A 20,823-nucleotide genomic window follows, 5' to 3' on the forward strand; every position below is an offset into this window, starting at 1 on the left:
ACTGAAGAAGCAAGAAAGGACCATAAGAGTGATGACACTATCAYAGAGCAAAACACAAGCTTTACAGGAGTAGTTACATTTTATGCTATCTTTTTAAAAGTTACTGTKATAAATCATCATCTACCTGTAGTTTCAAACTCTCTGGCCAATTGATTATTTGTAAATTGAAAATCTGTCCAAAGTGAACTCTAAAATCGGAACTTATTGGTCGGGTAACAGTCCTTGACACTTCTTTGGAGTTGAAAAGGACTTTTATAAATGCTGAACGTTTCTTCACATCTTCACGTCGCAAAACTTCTGCTCTGTAAATATGTCAAACAAGCTGTCATATTATTTTTAGTATCTTATTTTCAGTAACATTTTATTATTTGGTTATTTTTAATAAGAATCTGATTTCTCACAGGGAGACCTAAATAAATAAATAAATAGTCACCTAAATAAAGACAGTATTCTTCCAAAAGTGCCACAATATAGGAATGACTTTAGAACCATTATTTAACAGCTGTTTTATCTTCTGGTGAATATAAAATTATTTAAAATTGATCAAATCAAATTTTGGATCGAACTAAAGCTATCTCCATATAAAAGAAGTTATCTAGGAAAAAAAAATTCTCTTCCACTCCCTCAAAAGCATAACAAATAGTATCAAATTGAGTTAAGATTTTGAAGTTTTCAGTCACTGGGAGTATAACAGCCAAGCAGCATTCCCTGATGAGGAAGTATGTGAACTAAGTATAAAACAAAGCAGTTTTTAAATTACTGAAATCCAGCAGATGTATGTTAAATTGCATGTGCAAATGTGGAAAGTAACACAAAACAAGTACATTTATTTCTTTTATCCACAGTGAAATCTCTGGTTTAGCACACGATTTCTTTCTTTTCCCTTTGTTGACTACAACACAGACATAGTGTAAACTACTAACCAGTGAGAGTGGAACTGCCAGCAGTGAGTACTTTACACTAAAAMCAGCTTCTTTGTATCTACACCCCTGTCCTGTGCAGATGCCCAAGGAACATCAGAAGGTTCAMAGGGAATGTGCATTCTTTATGTGCACTATGTATAAGGTTACATGTGACTTGAAAATGTATGATGTAACACCTTCAGTGGAAGTTTCATCACTAGGCTAAACAGAAAGGTGAGTTCATGCTTCTGAAGTTGTATAAATAAATAACAGAAAATCATAAATAARGTAATTTGCTSGCCAATATTTATCTTACCGAGGRCACTGYGCAGTTGGAGTTAYGCTTCCTGACAGGGTCAGCTCAGGAATTAGAATAGGCTCTCCAGGTTTCCTTCTGCAGTTGTYGGCTTTTTCTCTAACCTGTTGCTCTATTTCCAGGCTATTGGCCATTTTAGGTGGAATGGGTTTTATACGTTCCTCACCAAAATCATTATCTTCTGATTCTTCATCTGTATGAGTATCTTTTTTCTTCTTTTTCTTCTTGGACTTCTGTATATAAAAACAGTAACCTTCTTTCTGAACTTGTTTCAATCTCTGCAATTTTTTCTCTTGATTCACAAGWGCTAAACACAGATGGTGTATGTACAATAAAATGACAGTATAATTTTASTATTACACACACACATATGCACAAAAGATTTCTCTCACTGTAAAGGACACATCAGATTCAGAATTCAGCAATACATTCCATTCATATGCTTCAAAACCMTAATGTGATCCAAGCAAAACATTTACTTAATCTTCCCTACTAGCCTTCAAAATTAGTGTAATTCTTGAATATTCTGGCTAGAAGTTGAGTTCTCATATTGCCTGAGTTACCAGGAACATTCTGTTAAGATTGAAGGAAGGTTACTCAACCAGAAGACATAATTGTGTGAGATTGCATTGCCTGCAAACACATTGACACAACAATGCACATGTGCCACAAACCTTGGAGCACAAATTTTTTAACTTAGCAATATCTTTAGCATTAGCAGAATGATCCCTTCCCTTCCTCATGCCAAACAAGAAYAAACAAACAGAACACGCCTTTCAGCATCTCCTAAACTGCAAAACTCCAGCGCATGTTCAGCTTTAAACAACTGCAGACCAGCTCTTCCTTCCACAGACTTTTAGATTRCTTGGAAGTACAGTTTGCTTGGAAGCACCAGCCACTTAATGACTTAAGAYATCATAAGCAAAAGAAGAGCAAATAAGGAAAGGAAACAGATTCCCCTCATTAACTAAAGCAGTGAGCCAAACAACTTGTTCATATAATTTTCTTTAAAAATATTCTTTCTTTCTTTCTTTGCCTAATTTTATGTTATTCTTCTTGCTCTTACATTTGCTTTTAAATTTATTTAGTCTCACCTAGCTCTAGTGTCTTTAATTCATGTGATCTGTACTAGTAAGAAACTAACAACAGTGATTAAGTTAAAAAGTACTTAGAGTAAAATAAWATAAAGAACTTCTGGGTATGAAAGGAAGGTAATTCACTCTAAAAGGAAGGAACCACAATCTTCTCAGTCTCAAGACAGTTTTTGATTAGCACAATAAAAAGATRCCACAATGGTATTTGTGAAGGCATAAATGGTGGATGAACAGTTCGCTTTAGGATCAATGTTCACGAATACCTGCCTTCATGTCAAGGTTTACATTTATTCATCTTATCCTACAAGTGAACTGACATGATGCTAATGAGTCATGTGCMTACCTGTGTTCTGGTAACAGGAATTTCCAATTCCTGCACATCAGCTTCCCCTCAAATATTTTAAATGCCCTCCATAGAGGCTGTATGTATATGAAAAAACTCTCAATAAAGGCATAAGCAGACACACTAGATTCCTGAAAACTGTATCTGAAGCATTACCTTAAGCTTTATTTTGTTTTGCTACTCAAAACCCCAGGGTGTTCAAAGTGGGCAATAATTCTATTCAAGTATAATCACCATTACCCCAAGGTATCCAGTACATYGCCACCTAACTATGAAAGCAAATCTGATTTTACCACAGTCGATTTCAAAAATCAACCTGYTGCAGTGTGTTGCTGTAGTACCTGCATTTCTCCATATCCCCTTGAAGCAYAACTGAGATGTTAACCACTGTACAGATCATTAGCAATAAAGATTCCTGAACACAGTGAGACATTCCCAAACATAGATTCACATGAGATGACATCAACTGCTTGTTCGTTAGAAACATCCCATAATTATTTTGCTTCATCACTCACACGCACAAAATTCATACATGTTTTTTCTCTGCCAGAAAGACATGAATTTAACTGAAATACTGCAACACTAACAAACTGAAAGAAAGAATTGAAGTGCAGAAAATCAACAGCAGAAAAACAATGCTTCATAAAAACCTACTACATCCTAATTTTTCAATTAACAATTACCAAATTATAAGCAGACAGAATGTATCTGAACATTATCAAATTTATTCATAGCTTTCCTGATTTTTTTTCTGTATGAGAAGGACAAATTTTTGGCATATATAGTAATTTTTTTGTGAAATTGAATGATTTAAACAAACCTGTGCCTTCTTCCAGGATTTCCAGTCTTGTAGCTCAGTTTTATACTCCTCCATCTTCTTTTCATATTCTTCCATACATTCTTCTAGTAATTCCTTTATCTCAGCCTGTATTTCTGCTTCATATGCTTTCTCATCTGATTTCTGATCAACCTCTTCCCTTCAAAAAAACAATTATCAGCATGTTGTATAAAATTACATAAGCGTTACAATTAAGTCTGTAATATGTAACAGAAATCTACTTCTCCATGAATTAAATTCATTAATAAAAAGTGTATTTCATTTAAAAAGACTAGCATAGATACTCTAAGACCTGATAGAAGATACTTGTATTAATTCTGCATAGTAACTTTCTTTACTCATTAGCCTGTATTCCTTCCTGCTACAGTATTTACTTATTTTAACCTTTCCTCTTCCCCAAATTTAAAAGGAATAGTGGCAGGCTCAACCAGTGCCAGCGTTGCTTGAAGACCTGCTTTTGCATATCAGAAATCTCAGTTTCCAAATTAACTAATCTTATTATAACTCAATTGCCAGCAAATAAAGTACAGAAAGTGTTATTAAGACATACTTCCTCAAATAAAGTTTCATGGGTGTGTTAGTAAACTTCTGAAAGTCCCGGAGGGATTTAATTTGTTTCCAAACTTTGATAATGGTCTTAAGCAAGGTTCTGTCTTTTTCTTGTTCAGCATCACGAAGTCTTCTGGTTTGTCTAGAAACATAYATACATAGCACAAAATCAATTGGAATTGTCTAACTCAGTGGAACAACAGACTGAACTCTTGGAATACCAAAAACCAACTGATGGGGGTTTCAAGTTGATTGATGGTTGCATGGGTTTAATTTGAGCATAAAACCTAGACTTGAAGATTGCAGGATCTGATTTCCTCCTGCATTCCAGTCTCTTGCATTTGGAACAACCTGACTTCAATTAAGTCRGTTCTTTAGAGATCTCAAAGTTTTTGGAAATGCTTATTACAGCTGTACATAATTAAAAACATTTTAAAGTAAATTCATGTAAACAAAAGCCCAGAAAACCTAAATTGCTGCTACGAAGTAATGCTTATTAGATATTTACATTACAAAAGATGTTTTAAACTTCATGTCCTTCTAGCTCCAGTAAAAAGAACTTGCAGAGATGAAGTAATGTAATAAGTCCTTTGACATATGTACAAGATTCTTTATACAAACATAATTAACATAGCCTTTTGTCTCAGAATTGGTATTTCACAATTCCACCCTCTAATCTGTTYCTGAAAGAGCTATTCATTAGCACTTTTAATGACCATCACACACTTCTGATGTAAATGTCCATGCAGCACAAGCACAAGCTGTTTCTACTACTATCTTGGTAGAAAAACAAGTCTGTGATTAAAAAAATTATGTAAACTAACATTTTTACTTGTAATAAGAAGTGAAGAGAATGTGGAAGACCAAGCCTGAGTTAGAGTGGAGAGAAAAAAGACATCATACATCATTTAACAGCATAAACCAATTCAGTGAAAACAATAAATGAAGGAATGCAGACTTTTCAGAAAGCAATATGAATAACTTCTCTACTTCATTAGCTAGCAGTTTGAATATTACTTACTCATGTAAATTARTAACCTTTTCTTTTCTGTCTACCAGATGACACTAGAAGGTGAAACTTAAAGGTAGGAGGAACATACAGATCAGTAAACACACTGATCTAAGGTAYTGAATTTGGAAGCAGGACCTTTATGCTAAAATACCTAAGAATGGGAAGCAAATGACAAACACTTGTGTAATCAGGAAGAGGATGGAAAAAATAGGGATTTTGTTTGTTCAGAAAATTGTGCTATTGCTTTGTAAAAACTTTGTAAAAACTTTATACTTTGTAAAAACTTTATGCTAAAATACCTAAGAATGGGAAGCAAATGACAAACACGTGTAATGAGGAAGAGGACGGAAAAAAATAGGGATTTTGTTTGTTCAGAAAATTATGCTATTGCTTTGTAAAAACTTTATGCATCCAACTGAAGTCTACCAAAACTTTATTTTAAATAACTATACAAAACACACCAGTAAACAGCTACTAAGTAATTAATAAGTAATCAAATTAGACCACTTCCGAATGAAAATTTCAGGCCAAACTGTATTTTCTTCATAATGTTTTACACAACTCATGAGTGAGAATTCTTAAATTCTCAAAATTCCTACAGAGCTCTTAAAAGCAAAATTTACAAGTCTGACATGAATCATATTTGGTACCAACATGTAAAGGAAAGAGGATGAATTCATACCCACCTGATCTCCAACTTGTATTCAAGTATGCTTTGTTGAGCCACAGGAACACCATCACCACCACCTTCTATACTACATTGCACAGCACTCCTCAAAGCATGCAGCTTGAACAAACAAACAAACAAACAATTAACAGATGGCTTAACAAGGTATCCAGTGTAATGCACCTTGACAGGAAAGAGCAGGTTACTACAGGACAGAAAACCCGGAATTATCCTGATTCTGTATTTACAGGGATTTGCCATGTCTGTGAGGTGATTCTTCATCATGATATTATAATTAGGTTCTCTGGATACATGAGGGAGATTTACTGACTTTGATCACTGCAACAGATCTAATCAAGGGGAAAAGACTGGTCTAGTGACTATCCTGAAAGCTCAGAAATCAAATGTGTAGGTGGAAAAAGACCAGAAAAAAAAAAAAAAAAAAGCCCCAACCTTCACAAAAGCCTTTTCTGGGACCAGGAAGGGCCACTAAAGGTAATCCTGGAAAATCCCACCATCACAGAATCGTTAAGGTTGAAAAAGACCTCCCAGATCATCAGGTCTAACCTTTAGCCAAACCCACCACATCAACTAAATCACAGCACTGAGTGCCCTGTCCAGTCTTTTCTGGAACACTTCCAGGGACAGTGACTCCACTGCTTTGTTGGGCAGCCCATTGCAATATCTAATCACCATTTCAGTGAAGAAGCTCTTCCTGAGGTTCTTCTCTTTCAAGCTTGTGGCTKTGTCCTCTTGACTTGTCTCTGGTTGCCTGGGATAAGAGACTGACCCCCACCTGGCTACACCCTCCTYTCAGGCAATTGTAGAGTGTGGTAAGGTCCTCACTGAGACTCCTTTACTCGAGGTTAAACCACCCTTGAAAGGAGGCTGTAGACAGATGTTGGTCTCTTCTCTCAAGMCAGGACAAGAGGAAATGGCTTCAAGTCTGAGGAGGTTAGATCGGATCTTAGGAAAAAAAATATCTTCACTGAAAGGTTTGTTAAGCACTGGAACAGACTGTGCAGTAACATCCACCATCCCTGGARGTATTTAAAAGATGTGCAGGCTCTTGGGGACATGGGTTAATGGTTTTACTTGATGACCTTAGAGATCTTTTCCAACCTTAATGATTTTATCGTTCTATACGTTTTTATAGGTTTCTTTAATGRGGTCATGTAGAACCCAAATGTCCTGTTTCACAGAGCACTAAGGCAAATCCTTCAAAAATACTGAGAGACCAAAGTATACCAACGAATTACTTTAACACACTGTATGAAACATATGTCCATCATTAGAATAATAATCTAATGCTTTACATAAAAACTCAGAAGTATCAGTATACCACCTAGTGACCCTCATTACACTAATATAAAAATGAGTTTGTATACTATGATTATTTTTCCCTTATAATAGTTCTTCAATATAGAAAGTCATCATCACCTTCAATTTATGGAAATCAATGTATATACTTAATAATCCAACTCAGTTTTGACAGACAAGTACTCTTGTGTGCCCTGATGACTTCAGAATTGTASTGACAATGCCTGATGTTCATGTACACATTTACACCAGAGAAGACTACTGCCATTAGCTCCAGAGTACAGATGGAGGAAGAGTGGTGGCACATGGGATAAGCAACCCAGCCAAGCTCACCCAGACAGTCAGCAACAGACCCAGGAACAGAAGAGTCTACATCCTACTTTGGGTTGTGCCATGTCACAAGAGTGACACAGTAAATGTGGCAGCAGTATGCATTTAAAACACAGCATCTGTCACAGGTACATACACGAGAATGAGTTCTACTTCTGTAGAACTTGGTGAAATTAAATTGGTTCCTTTTACTTTGATTTGATAACTGAAACTAAACTTCACTAAYTTCTCCTCCATCCTTGAACATATGTCTTCTGCTGTCTCCCTGTGAGAGCTGCTGTACACAATCCTGCAACTCAMTGAAAAACATTTAGATACTCTAAGGAATACTACACAAATGTTACTGTAYTCCTTTTACCTCAGAGTTAATTTRAAAATCGAAGCTCAAAGAAATCCATGATCTTAAAAATGCAATTCTGCACTGAACTCACAGCAACCTCAGTCAAATATTTAGCTTTTTAGCTTCTGACAAATCTARCTTTCACCTTAAACTGTCACATCATCATCTCAATAAGGTCTGAAGACAGAACAGAAATACCTTGTCTGTGAGAAGTTTTGTAAGATTCTTCTGTTTTCTTGCTAAATACTGATCATATAATTGAGCCAGTTTAGCTGCTAACACATGCTCACGGCTAAAACACGGATGATGGGTGAATATCAATCCAGAAATATCAATATCCAATTGAAACATCCCCTGAAAGTCTCCAGGTCCAACAAAATACTGATTGGTGGGTGTCATTTTTATTGCCTGAAAGGGGAAAAAAAAAAGGATTTACAAGCTCTGACAACACTATCTTTTGAAGAGTTTCTGTGTTAGAAAATTACCCATTTTGCACTTGCCTACATTTAAATACTGAGTCTTAAACAGTGTTAACCTCTTGCTTTACTGGCAAGTGGGTGGCACAAAACCACCACAGATATTCTACACAACAGAATTTTTATAGCCCACATGAGGCTAAAATAAGAAGTCATCGGCCTATATTGAAGGTTTTGCTGAGCAATGAAGACAATGACACTGGATAAGAAAAAGGACAGCCTACTAGTTCTCTTTTAGCACATCTGTTTAGTATTGCTTTATTTCCTTCTGGAGCTGAGCTCTAGGAAAAACAGTCCAGCTCTCACAGAATAGTCCTCCTTGTAGACCATGCAGATTGGGCAGATTAGGAAATATATTACTTGCTTTCCCATTCTAACTGGGGAAATTCAGACCAATGAAGGCCAAAGAAGGCTTTCAGCAACATAGCTTAAAAAGTCCTTCAACATGCTGCAACTGAAAGACATCCATGGCTTACATCCTCAAGTTACTGAAATCAGAAGAGAATTAACACTGCTTCYAGCCTGACTACTCCTGATGCCTTGTTAGAATCCTTCAGAAAAGATTCATCAGAGATATTCTGGGACTGTAAAAGATGAAGTTGTTAGTTATGTAGCATTTGTTGCAGTCACTTCCTGAGAACAGGAAAAAAGGGATTTGGAGGGGAATTTAGCAGTTGCATAGCTTTTTTATAGGACTGATACAAATGGCCATGAAATACACTTGAGTCCACCTGATCCTTCCACATTCAGTTTCTCATCAAAATGTTTAATAAGATACAATCTGTCACAAAAATGACAACTTTGAATTCCTTATGCTTTAATTACTCCTCTGCCCATAAAGGATCCTTAAGCTCAGTGTCTTATCATAGTGATTTAGATATTTCTATGTCACTATTCCTGTAAACACTGTATTCTTAAAACCTAAGCCTTCTTGGCCTATCTTTACATYAACTTAACAGTAAATTTTTCCTGCCTGCAGAAGCATCCTGCATAGATCTGTGGTACTGGATGCAGCCTGTGGATTGCATATTTATAATCAGCATCAACTAAAGGGCCACATTTAAATCTGTCTCAACTGCAACAGTCGGAAACACTAATGTGTCCCAAAAGAGCGCTATATTTAAAAGTCTTAAAAGTCAGCTTTTCCAAGACGGTCATAAGTTCTAACAAGCAGAACAACTAAAGCTTGCCTTAAGCTTGTTGACTGGTCTTAATTGAAACTTATTTTAATTTGTACTGATTGTACATTGAAATTGCTGTTTGCAAGGGTAGGTATGCTGTGATTGAGTAAAGAACAGCCAAAAATCCCCTGCAAATAAAAACAAACAAGAAGAACAACAAAGAAAAAAGAAACCCACAACCACCCAAAAATCTGAATTGATGCTATATTACTCAAAATCAGTTGTCTACATGAACAAAATTAATCAATACACTAATACAGGAACTACCCTACTTTGGCATGAGAATATCCAAGGGTGCCTCACAGTGATCCTAATGGCTCACAGAGTTGAAGGTGTTTGTCATGGACTGACATTTTACTATTTCAATAGCACTACCAGCTTAATTCTTCATCCTTTTGTATGAAAAAAACATAMATACTTGAAAAAGTACAGCACTTTTAAAGAACGTTGTGGAATCACAAAAAGTAGTCAACAGTCATGCTTCTTAGTACAAAACCCTTCAGGTCAACAGGGTTTCTGGGGCAGCAGCACTAGGATACTGGGTCTCGGGAACCATATATATGAAATATTCCTACCTTTGTATATACTATTTCAAGTTCTGGTGCAATGCCTTCTTCAAGTGAGAATATTGGGGGCCTAGTAGAAGACTGTTTGATTGGATTAGGCAATGCCAAGATTTTGCCATCATCACCAAACCACTCTTTCCCCTACAAAGGAAAATAAAATTATGTATTTTTTCTTACTTTATAAAGAAATTACTTGCAAAATTATAATTCCTATAAAATACAGAATAAAAGGTGACTATGAATTGTTTGTGACTGAAATAACCAAAACTTTCCTAATACACCAAAATGAAATCTTCAAATATACCAGMGGTAAGTTTTGAACTTAAGAGACCAAAATATATAACTTTGATTATACTGATTTATTTTTCCTTCAACATTCAGTATTACAGATTTGAAAGGAAAAAAAAAAATCAACACATCACTTATTTAAATATTATTTTTCTTAAATCACTAAAATTGAAAGTATTCTATTCAATTCTCTTGTTTTACACAACAGCTAAATGGCAGCTCAGATAATTTATCAAAGCATCTCTCAGATCTTCTARTCCATAACCTGAACTACTTAAATAGCATCTACGAAAGCAGATTAGGTAAGTATTTTACACAACAATTGCTATCCATGGCTTCACATGTTCAACATTGTCCTAATTCATCCCTCTGTTCTCACTACCTGGATTCAAACATCACTTAATCCAGGGCAGCCATCCAAGAATGCTGCCCTACCCTGTTAATTCATACCTGTTTTAATCTTACCCTAGAGCCACATGTCGATGTGGCAACACCATGAAGTCAACCAGAAAACMAACTGGGTTGAAATTGGCCATTCAAAAATTTTAGACCCAAATATTCTGAATCTGATTCACAAAAGACCATGAAGAATACACAGAATCATAAAAAATACAAAGGGCAGCCGCTGCACAGGAGTTTAAATCCATACTGAACAGTATATACCTTACTGTGTATAGAAGGATAATTTAGTAGGACAAAATATAGCCAAGCCACTTTCCCAAATCTTTCCATAAGATGTTCTTAAAAATCTGAAAGGAATCTAAAACCTCTCTGATAATACATACCAACATTTAAATTAGCCTCACAGTTTGATCAGTGGTCTGTTCCCATCAAGCTACAAGCAGAGCTAGGAAAAGAAACCAGTTTTCTGACCCAGCCTGATGCTCTGATAATGGGGTTACACTTATCACACACTCCTCCAAAAATCTGTGCTTCCCAAAATCTGATGCTGCCAAACATTTTGAAGATAAAAGCCCTATATTAGCATGACCATCATCCACTTACTTATAACAAAAATAAGATACTTATAAATAAAACAGTGATGGGTAGAAATGACAACTAAAMAGGTAGCAGTGACTTACTTGGTCCTGTCTTAATATTCTGTTTTCTAAAATATTTTGATTAGACTGCGATACAAAGGGTCTTTCTCCTGTGTAAAAACCTTCATCCTCAAGGTACCTGGGCTGCATATTTCTAGACATCTTCTCAGAAGAAGGCACTAATGAGAAATTAAAGAGAAAACCAGGTAAAATATCTTGTAACTGTAATTCTAGTTTGTTAATTCTTAAAATGAACGGCACTGCATATTAAGTATGCTATCAGAAGTATTCTTCTACCTAGGAAAATAAGAAATAAATACAGAATTAAAACACATCCTTTTCTTAATCAGGACAGATCTCCCCTAAAAGTGTCAAAGTGTCACAATTGTAACAAACTGATAACTAAAAATAAATACTTCAAGTTACTAAGTGGAGTTTAGTGTTAGTGGTTGCTTGCACAAGTGTARAAAACCTTGAGCAGCAACTGACTAGAGAAGCATTTCTAAGCCTTTCCAATGGAAAGTGAAACTCTCAGATTAATCAGACCTACTGTTAATGRTTAGTTTGCTTAAGCTAGTCTCATACAAAATACAGAACATGCATAAAACGTTACGTTAGCCAAATAATATCAGGTGGAATTCTTTTCAAAGATCTGCCTGCAATGCTACTTCACTGAGTGTATGGACTCAGTATTTTTCAAGAAGCAATCTCAAAACAGAGAGGGATTATGCTGAGGGTTACAATAAAAGTTATCCCCTAAATCAGAACACACGGGATCACCCTGGAAGCAGTCAGAACTAAATTTTAATACATGAAAAAGCAGAGGCATGCAATGTCAAATATTTTCACATGGCATTGCAAGCTTTACCAATACCATTCTGGTATATACCACTGGGAGACTTATTTCTGTTTCTTGCCAGAGTAGCAGCTGATGACCTGCTGAGCTGTGCATGTTCCCAGCTAATCCATCCTGTCAAACCTTTTCAGACTYGACTGGATGATCAGTGTCAGAGATYTGCAATTAAACACCTGTCTACTGACAGAGATAGTCGATACAAGATTTATTCAGCAAAGAGTGCCACACTATGCAGAATCCCAGGAACCAAATGGTTAAGCATAACCTTCATACCTGCTGACATGCTGGGAATGAAGAGAAATTCTTTYTCCCTTTTCACTTGCTCAGAGTAACTTTCACATTCAACAGGTTCCATTACTAGAAGATCTTCATCTGTCTGCCCTCTGAATAAATCACTGTCTTTAACAAGGCGTGCATCTTCATCCTATAGGTTAAGTGCAAACACCTTTCAGTTTGTTTCTTAAGGAAGTTTTTTGAGAAGGTACACTTTCAGAATTTTTAAGGAAAACAAAGATGTCATTTTGCATARACTAATAAAATTAACAGACGTCTGAATAAAAATAAGAATATTCATCCTATAGTTCACACCGTTTCATCCTCCTCTTGCTCCTCTTCGTGAGCGTCTACACATTCCTCTTCTACCTCCTCTTCTTCACTTAATCCATTCCTTTTCCTTGCTCCAGCTTTCATATTGTCAGGTACAGCATCAAAATTGAAGGTAAAGAAATTATATGCTTCTTCCTCAGAAGGAAAATTGCTCTGGAACTAAAAAAAGAAGACAAAGATACTTTGGCAYTATAAGAAAATTAGGCCAAGTGAATAAATCTTCCCATTAATAATATGAAACAGCAGCATGTATAAACATTTGTTACCAGATAATAATTATTTTATCTCATAACAGAACTTACTCAAATGCTAAAGCTAACTGAAATTTGTAAATGATACATGAAACTTTCTCTATTATTTCATTGAATATTTCTTGCAAAGTTTTATTAAAAAGGTTACCTGGTTTAATTTTAACATGCTTATTGTTTTAAATATAAACCATTTGTGAATCAGAAGCACCAAAGTTTAAATTCTAGCCATACTGCAGATATCCAGATAAATTATATGAAGAGAAACTTCTAACAACCTTTCACCTCTGAAGGACCCAGGACTCTTTAGCTTTAGGATGAATCCTCTAAGAATTAACAGTAGTACTTTGTGGCTAATAAATACCAATATATTAGTCTGTAAAATGCTTTACTGCCAACTGGTGGCATTCAATAAAAAGGATTTAAATAGAAGACACATTTTTTTTCCTGCAAACTCCAGTAATTATGTCTAGATTGATTTACTAGAGTTTTTTGGGTTTTTTAATCAAATGTTCCTAAGTCATTCTTATATTTGATGAAGGTTCCTTTTATATACTTCAGTTGTTGGCATATACTGTTTGTGAACTTTTAAATTAAATAAAACCTTCTCCACTGCTTAAGACTGAATTTTGGCTGCTTCTTCAAAGAGAATCATGAAGCCATTTAAAGTTTGAATTAAATTAATGTTCGTTATTGAAACAAAGGAATTGGTACTTACTGTTGACTTTTGTTTAAGCTTTTTTACAGATTCATGAAACTTTACTTTTGCTGGTAAGTGTGATTCATCCTCTTGTATCTCCCTTAATTTATCATTATCAGACTGCATAAAAACATAAATTTTAGCATGCAGTTAGTGACTCATAAAAAATACAGTTGACCACACTTATTAYATACTGGATTTTTACAGAAAAAGAAACAGTGCCACTGTGGCAACAAACTGATTGTACATTTATTTTAAAAGGGTACATCTAACTATTACTTAATTCCTTTGRGTCAAGAAGTAGACTGCAGAGTATGAAGCAATGGTTCGTTGCCTAAATAACAGTAAAGAGTCTTCACTGCTGACTGGATCTTTGCTTCTGCACTTGTGAACACAAGCAATCACATGCTGATGCCCAAAGGGAGAGAAAGGAGGCAGCAATGGCAAATTCTCCCCTCGGGCAGACAACCCCAGCCAGGCAGCAGTGTCAGGGGTGCTGCTGCCAGAGACTGCAGCCCAGGTAAGGGAATCAGGGTGCTCCTCAGACAACTCTTGCTGCAATCAGGAAAACCCTCTTTGGTATTGTTTAAAAAAGGTGGTGTTCTTTGCTTGAGTGTTGAAATACACACTTGATTATTTATTTTATTTTCTCTCAAACAATTATTGCTACGCTACTCTCTAACTCCATGGGTGACACTCCCCTGCCTTTTCATGAAAGGAGGTATCATGTTTATCCATTCCCAGTTCTCTGAAGCCTTATCTGTCCCTATACACAGATCACYGTAAAGGTCACTGGTTCTGAGGTTGCTTCATCAAGTTCATTTAAGTGCTTCAAAGTGATTTTCATCAGGCTCAGCCAACATAAAAAATCTACCATTCTGTTTYTCCTCCTTGTGGCCTGAATTGTTAGATTAAAGGAAGACACTTCTCAAGTTTCAAGTGTCAAACTTCTCCTTTACCTCTATTACACCTATACTTCAAAGTAATAACGTCAAAAAGAAAACCTCAAACTCTGTCAATCTGACGGCCACTTGTTTAACAACAAAACAATACCTTGTGTATATGAATAAGTACAAGAAACAAAACCAACATGTGGAAGATTTCACATATATGTTATATAAAATTAACAAACAACTCTAATAAGGGTATTGCTTCTGCATTTTCCTAAAACAAACACTATAAAGGAGTACTACTTAACTGAAAGCTGTAATAAATACTTAATATAAGATAACACTGCCAAAAATCTTCCCACAATGTACATGAAATGCCAATTCTCCCCTAGACAAGCAATTTAGCCAGGCTAAATCATATTGTTTGGAATTCCATATAAAGACGTTACTGCTATATGTGGTTATTTCTTGGGAATAACACATTCTTTGGAACACATTTCCTACAGGCAAGCAATCTCTGTGAATTCTGAAGAATATAAAGTGCCAGTTCTGCACAGGCAGAGACTTTGTAATTTTTTTAATACAAAATTAATTTTCTAACCAAGAATATGCTTATACAAAAAAATCTCAATATAAAATATAATAAGAAACCACAATAAAATACAATGACATGAAGTTAAGCATTTAGCAATTGCACTGTGCAAATTTATATAAAGCTATATTACAGTGGTCCTTTCTGTTACAGTAAATTTTGAACACTTCAAGTGATCTTAAGCAACAGAAGACATGAACCTCTAAATGACAGAAGTTTGACATGATGTCTATACTACARTGTAATCAAATTATTACTGTTAAATATACAATAAAAACAATCAGAACAGTTCCTTCCTGGTTACCAATTCAAAYAGTAGTACAATTCTGATAAATGAAATTGATCTTTAAGAGTGTGCTTCATATTTCACATTCACTTTCTTATTATAAGCAAACCAAGACACAATGTGCTTTTTTACCTTTTTATCCAGTCTGACTTGTGGTTTTCTTTCTCTGATGCCTTTTAAATGCCTTGGTTGTGGACTRGGGTCTTCTTGTGATAAAGTAATTTCAGCTTTTGTCTAAGCAAAAAATTGAAAAAAAATTATTAGCTGTAACAGAAACAGATCAAAGCTACAATAATTCCCAGGAATTCAACACTTACTAATGTTTGTATTAGGGACAGAATATTTTAATTATAAAATCAGCTAAAGTGATTTTCCAGATCCATATATTAATATGCYTTATTAAATTGTATGGTAAAAATACAAATTCATTGCATTCAAAATAGTGTAAGAAAATTTTGACAAAAAGCACAGAAGAAACTTGTCATGATTGTATCATTTGAATAATGAAATTATACCTTTTATGTTATTATAAACAAATTAAAWACAAACTTTAGAAAAAATATGGCAATACAGAACATAACTGTACTGATGAACTGACTACTCTTTTAGCTTAAGAAATAGAAAAGCGAATATCCCAACTCAAATTCACATAGGACAAAGCAAGAAATATGAAGTGGATGTTACTTATGAGACTAAGGTCAATCAGACAGGACTTCTGAATGATTCTCACCCTTGCTGCTTTTAGTTTCTCTCTCATTCGCTGCCTAACAGAAAGCTCTGCAAAGCCTGTCCTTGATGTAGAAGGAACAGGTGGCAACTCTGAAACAGAGAAAAAATGGTAAYATATTTAAATTAAGTATTTTCTGAAATAAATGTATGTAAAATAAAACCAATTATACCAGAGTCCCATGCTCCAACAGAAAGAACTTGCATGAGAAAATCTGAATGAATGAAACATTTTTGGAATTCAGATCTTACAAAGTATCACTTAAATGCCTTTAACTGCAACAGATCTACCTTTCACTATATACTATGAACCATCGTAAAAAACACTTAAGCACACTTTTATTCTATTAAAATACATAAATAATTACCTGGCATTTTATAAGCTGTAAGTCAGAGCTGTCTCAATCTAATTTTGAATGCTGATGTGCTATAAAAYCCAATACAGGTCTGACTGGAACAGTAAAGTATCCACATACTTACTTCTGTTTTCAGCTTAGACCTACCTGGTTTTTCATAATGATAAAATATTCATTTCTCCAGCAGAATTTTTTTGGTTTTTTTGTGCTCTGGTATAATCAAGAGAACAAGATGCATTGTACCCTGTCCCACCCATGACTGACAGCATCATCAAGTAACTTCCCATTTCACACACAAGCTATTCTCAGCTCTACTTGTGCCAGCCCTCGGGATGGTCAGGCTCATCTTGGTGCCTAAGATGATGGAGCAAATAATCCTGGAAAACACTGCCAAATATGTTAATCAATGTATAAGAAGAAAACTCAAGAGTCATCAACGTGGATTTACACAAGGGATAAACTTCTACCTGACACATGAGACMATGTTCTATGATGAGATCACTGGATTAAGTGGATGAAGGGAAAGCAGTGTTTATTGTTTATTGCTGTTTCCTGCAATATCCTTATAGAGAAACTACTGAAATATGGACTACTAAATAGGTGGATTGAAACTTGGCTGAACTGTTAGGCTCAAAGGGCTCTGATCAGTAGTGTTAGGACCAGCTAAAGACCATCACTAGAAATGTATCTTGGGTTGTTCTCAAATAAACAAACAAAAATAATTGCACAACCCACCTCAAATCTGAGGAATTCACCAAAAYTCTACATCCTTTAGGATGGAGTACTCTCTGCTGATCCTGCGATGCATACAAATCTGAGTTTTAAATTAGTAGCATATGAGACTTTTTGACAGGTAGTAAATACCAGGTTTGGACACTGACTTGGGCAAGTATGTGGTTATGGGAAAGCAGAATTACTGCTTGTTGCAGCCTTTGAATAGCTGCTCCCACAAAAAGCCCAGGTTTTTCTTCCATGATTAAAACTGAATGTGAACACATTTTTTAATAACCAAACTTATCAGGACYTCCTTTTCCTTTGAAGGATTCATGGCATTCTTTTTCCTTATCTCCTACATATCAAATCCTCTCAGATTATGATTTCTTCATGTAGATTCAGTAAACATTAGCAGGGTGACCCTGTTCCCTACTGCATTCCCTGATACCTAAATAAATAGAATGAATAATTACCCAATTGTTTACAGAGAAGCTAAACTCTTGGGGTCAGATATACAAAGGAGTGGACACCTACAGCTCATCCTCTCACATAAACATAAATGAAGAACATTTAWAATGTACAATGTAAATGAGATTCTATGTGTATACATTACACATAATGATGGTCATTTTCTGCACAGGATTTTGAGAAAGTACCCATTTCCTTCTCTTGGATTGTACTATCATTGTACAAGAGTCAAGYTTATCCTCTTTACAAATATTTCTTCATTATCAAAACTGATCCTAGCTACATAAGTATCTCCCCATTTGTACTGACCTCCACTGCTTTAAGCACCTCAGAAGGCATCAAAATTCATGCTCTCTATGCAGAATTCTTCATGAATTAGTCAGTTCCTTGAGACAACAGGGTCATTATCTTTTTTATATATAATGAAAACTAGTCTAAGACTTTGGTACTTGCAGTAATTTAATGCATCAAATATGCATTAAAAATGAGTATACTGTAGTTCTTTTAAAAATGACCACATTAAAAATAACTGGTTTTGTAATTTATTTCTCTGGACATACACTTCTGCTCTGCTTATGAGAACGGGCTCTRCAACCAACTAAGTTGTGCTTCAAAATGTATTTTTGAAGTGAACAAACTAAAACCGATATCCATGAAAACACTACTTTGCAGGATCACCATTACAAGCCTGTATGAAAAAAACCCACACCTTATTTTACATTGGAAATGTCATACTGCAATGGCTCTGTATTTTACATCAGGCAGACCTAACAAGTTTGCTGGATAGTTAAACTGAAATTAAACSCAAGAACCTGCAAATGTCATCTAGTAAGTGTTCTCCCTTGATTTTGTTGGCACTCAGAGGGGCCCAAACCAATTAGATCTTTGTGTGGCTTCAAAGCTCTGCACTGACACAGACTCAGAACTTCTGCAAGTATCTTGAAGAATGCAGAAACCAGGCACAAGACAAACATTAATGCTGTCACCAAGAATCAATTACTGGAATGAAAATAGGGAATGGTAACTTCCAGCATAGATCCTAGACACACTGCTGTATTTTTCATGGATACGACTGCATAAATACATAGTRAGACATGAGCACAACAATGAAGAAAAAGACACGGCAACACTGCAGTTGTGCTGACTTCACAAGGTCATAACTATCARACATGGACTTCTTAAAGCAATTCTTCTTTTGAGACTCTTATTTACTAGTCTGACTAGTGGACTGACATATAACCATGTCGTCCCATTTAAGAAAGATATAAAGGCATTAAGCACACATTCAATTGGATCAGAGTAAAATACTGAATTTCTCAAACAGTTGCATTAAAAAATAGTAGAGACTGACTAAATGCTTGAAAGAACACAGAGACTATACTGAATATTAAGTGAAGAAGTAGTTGATGGACATGTTTCAAAAAAAGCTTGCCATAGTGAGCCGAGAAYGATAATCATTCCATGCCAGAAGAAAATAAACCACCTGTCTGAGGGATGTCACAAACTGATGGTTCCAAAAACATTATCTACTTCCCACTTGTGTTAAAATACAGTTCCTTTACATAAAAAAGCAGTGTGGGTGTGTGTATACTTTCAACACCACAGATAATACATGACATAATATATGACAACCATGACAGACTAAAAAGGCCTCAGAATAGAGGTGAAGTATTATCACAGGCATTGAAATAAACCCAAAACAAGATAGGGGGAAAAACAGATAATATAGGACTTCTCAATGGCACTTGGAATATTGCAGGGATATTACTTTTTTTTTTAATGGTTAGTTATCACTTAGCAAGAAAATGATAATCAGAAATTCATACATAGATCACCACACTAATAAAGGAGTAAGAAACTCAAATCTACTTTYACTTTATAAGTGAGCAACAAGAGCTAACAGCAGTGTCAGCATATTCAAAACTATAATATATAGAACATGGAAATTGAAATTATTTATAAATCTGTCAAACTAATCTGGAGAAGTGGGGGCAACTGAAATAAGTTTTGAATAGATACATTAAGGCTTCAGCTCAAGGTGTAGCCTTTTGCAAAATGGAATTTTTAAAAACCCAACCAAACAGATGGATAAATTATACTGCAATCAAGTAAACCAATGCTACAGTCTATCCAGAATATCCGATGCTGTACTTTTCACTTATCATACAAAATTTGCAAAATTACAGGTATTTTAGAAGCAGAATAAGTAACAGAGYAAAATACTTAGGAGAACAAAACCTTTACCACACAGGGAAACTAGCAGCTAGTTTTCTTCTGAAGAGTAGTACTCCTGAGCTATTCTGTTTATGCTTGGAAAATGAGCTTCTGTAAAATAAAACAACAGTCACTAGAGGGTGTCTCTTGATTTCCCCATGCAATCAATTCTGAAAATTGTTTGGACTCCATCTGTCAACAGCATATCACTTCCTAGAACAAGTTGGCRCAGTGACACTCAAAAACATTCAGAAGAAAAGTACACAGACCTTGAAGAGCTGGAAACACCCCTAAATTGTAAATGTCTTAAAAAATTTTGTCTGTACCATATTTTGTTAAAATGTGTTTAAGGACAATACATACATTTAATTTTGGTAAAACTTGACACTGATGAAAAACTAAATATGTTTATACTTCACCAGATTTTCATTCTACTGATTTTTTAATATTCTGCTCTTAATTAGCACTTTTATGCATCTTATTTAGGTAAACTAGAAACCCATGCAGTAAGATTAGACATCCAGTTCTAGCAGTTTCCCACATCACTCTCTTACACTCTCCTACTTTGCAAGTGAAGTATATCATTTGTGATAGTAAAAATAATGTCAATTATCTATACATCTTCATATCCATGAGAAACACTTCAAGCACAAATTGAGGTTTACAGTATCRTTAGGGTTGGAAGCCACCTCTGAAGATCATCCAGTCCAATCCCATGGCAAGGTAGGGTCACCTAGAGCAGCTCACACAGAACTATGTCCTGGTAGGTTTTGAGTATCTCCAGAGTGGGACACTCCACAATCTCACCGGACAGCTCCTTTCCGGTGCTCTTCCACCCCCTACATTAAAAAGTTCTTTCTCGTGTTGAAGTGAAACTTTTGTTTTAGTTTATGACCACTGCTCCT

At 35.3% G+C, this 20,823-nt stretch overlaps 1 protein-coding gene across 1 annotated transcript in view; it reads right to left on the minus strand.

The window, feature by feature from the left end:
- The window catches only part of LOC130578389 (complement C1q tumor necrosis factor-related protein 7), a 65,306-nt gene that overhangs the window by 30,202 nt on the left and 14,281 nt on the right, over positions 1 to 20,823 (minus strand). The window contains exons 2-14 of the mRNA XM_057374449.1: positions 16,171 to 16,259; positions 15,573 to 15,674; positions 13,691 to 13,792; positions 12,707 to 12,883; positions 12,392 to 12,542; positions 11,305 to 11,441; positions 9,944 to 10,075; positions 7,910 to 8,119; positions 5,741 to 5,841; positions 4,044 to 4,184; positions 3,476 to 3,632; positions 1,219 to 1,451; positions 125 to 302 (exon numbers count right to left, since the gene is read on the minus strand). Of these exons, the coding sequence (XP_057230432.1) occupies positions 125 to 302; positions 1,219 to 1,451; positions 3,476 to 3,632; positions 4,044 to 4,184; positions 5,741 to 5,841; positions 7,910 to 8,119; positions 9,944 to 10,075; positions 11,305 to 11,441; positions 12,392 to 12,542; positions 12,707 to 12,883; positions 13,691 to 13,792; positions 15,573 to 15,674; positions 16,171 to 16,259 (1,910 nt within the window). The remainder of the gene's footprint in view (positions 1 to 124; positions 303 to 1,218; positions 1,452 to 3,475; positions 3,633 to 4,043; positions 4,185 to 5,740; positions 5,842 to 7,909; positions 8,120 to 9,943; positions 10,076 to 11,304; positions 11,442 to 12,391; positions 12,543 to 12,706; positions 12,884 to 13,690; positions 13,793 to 15,572; positions 15,675 to 16,170; positions 16,260 to 20,823) is intronic.

This window comes from Malurus melanocephalus, unplaced genomic scaffold, assembly GCF_030028575.1.
Source record: "Malurus melanocephalus ecotype Western Australia unplaced genomic scaffold, MMel_1.1 scaffold_225, whole genome shotgun sequence".
Lineage (NCBI taxonomy): Eukaryota > Metazoa > Chordata > Aves > Passeriformes > Maluridae > Malurus > Malurus melanocephalus.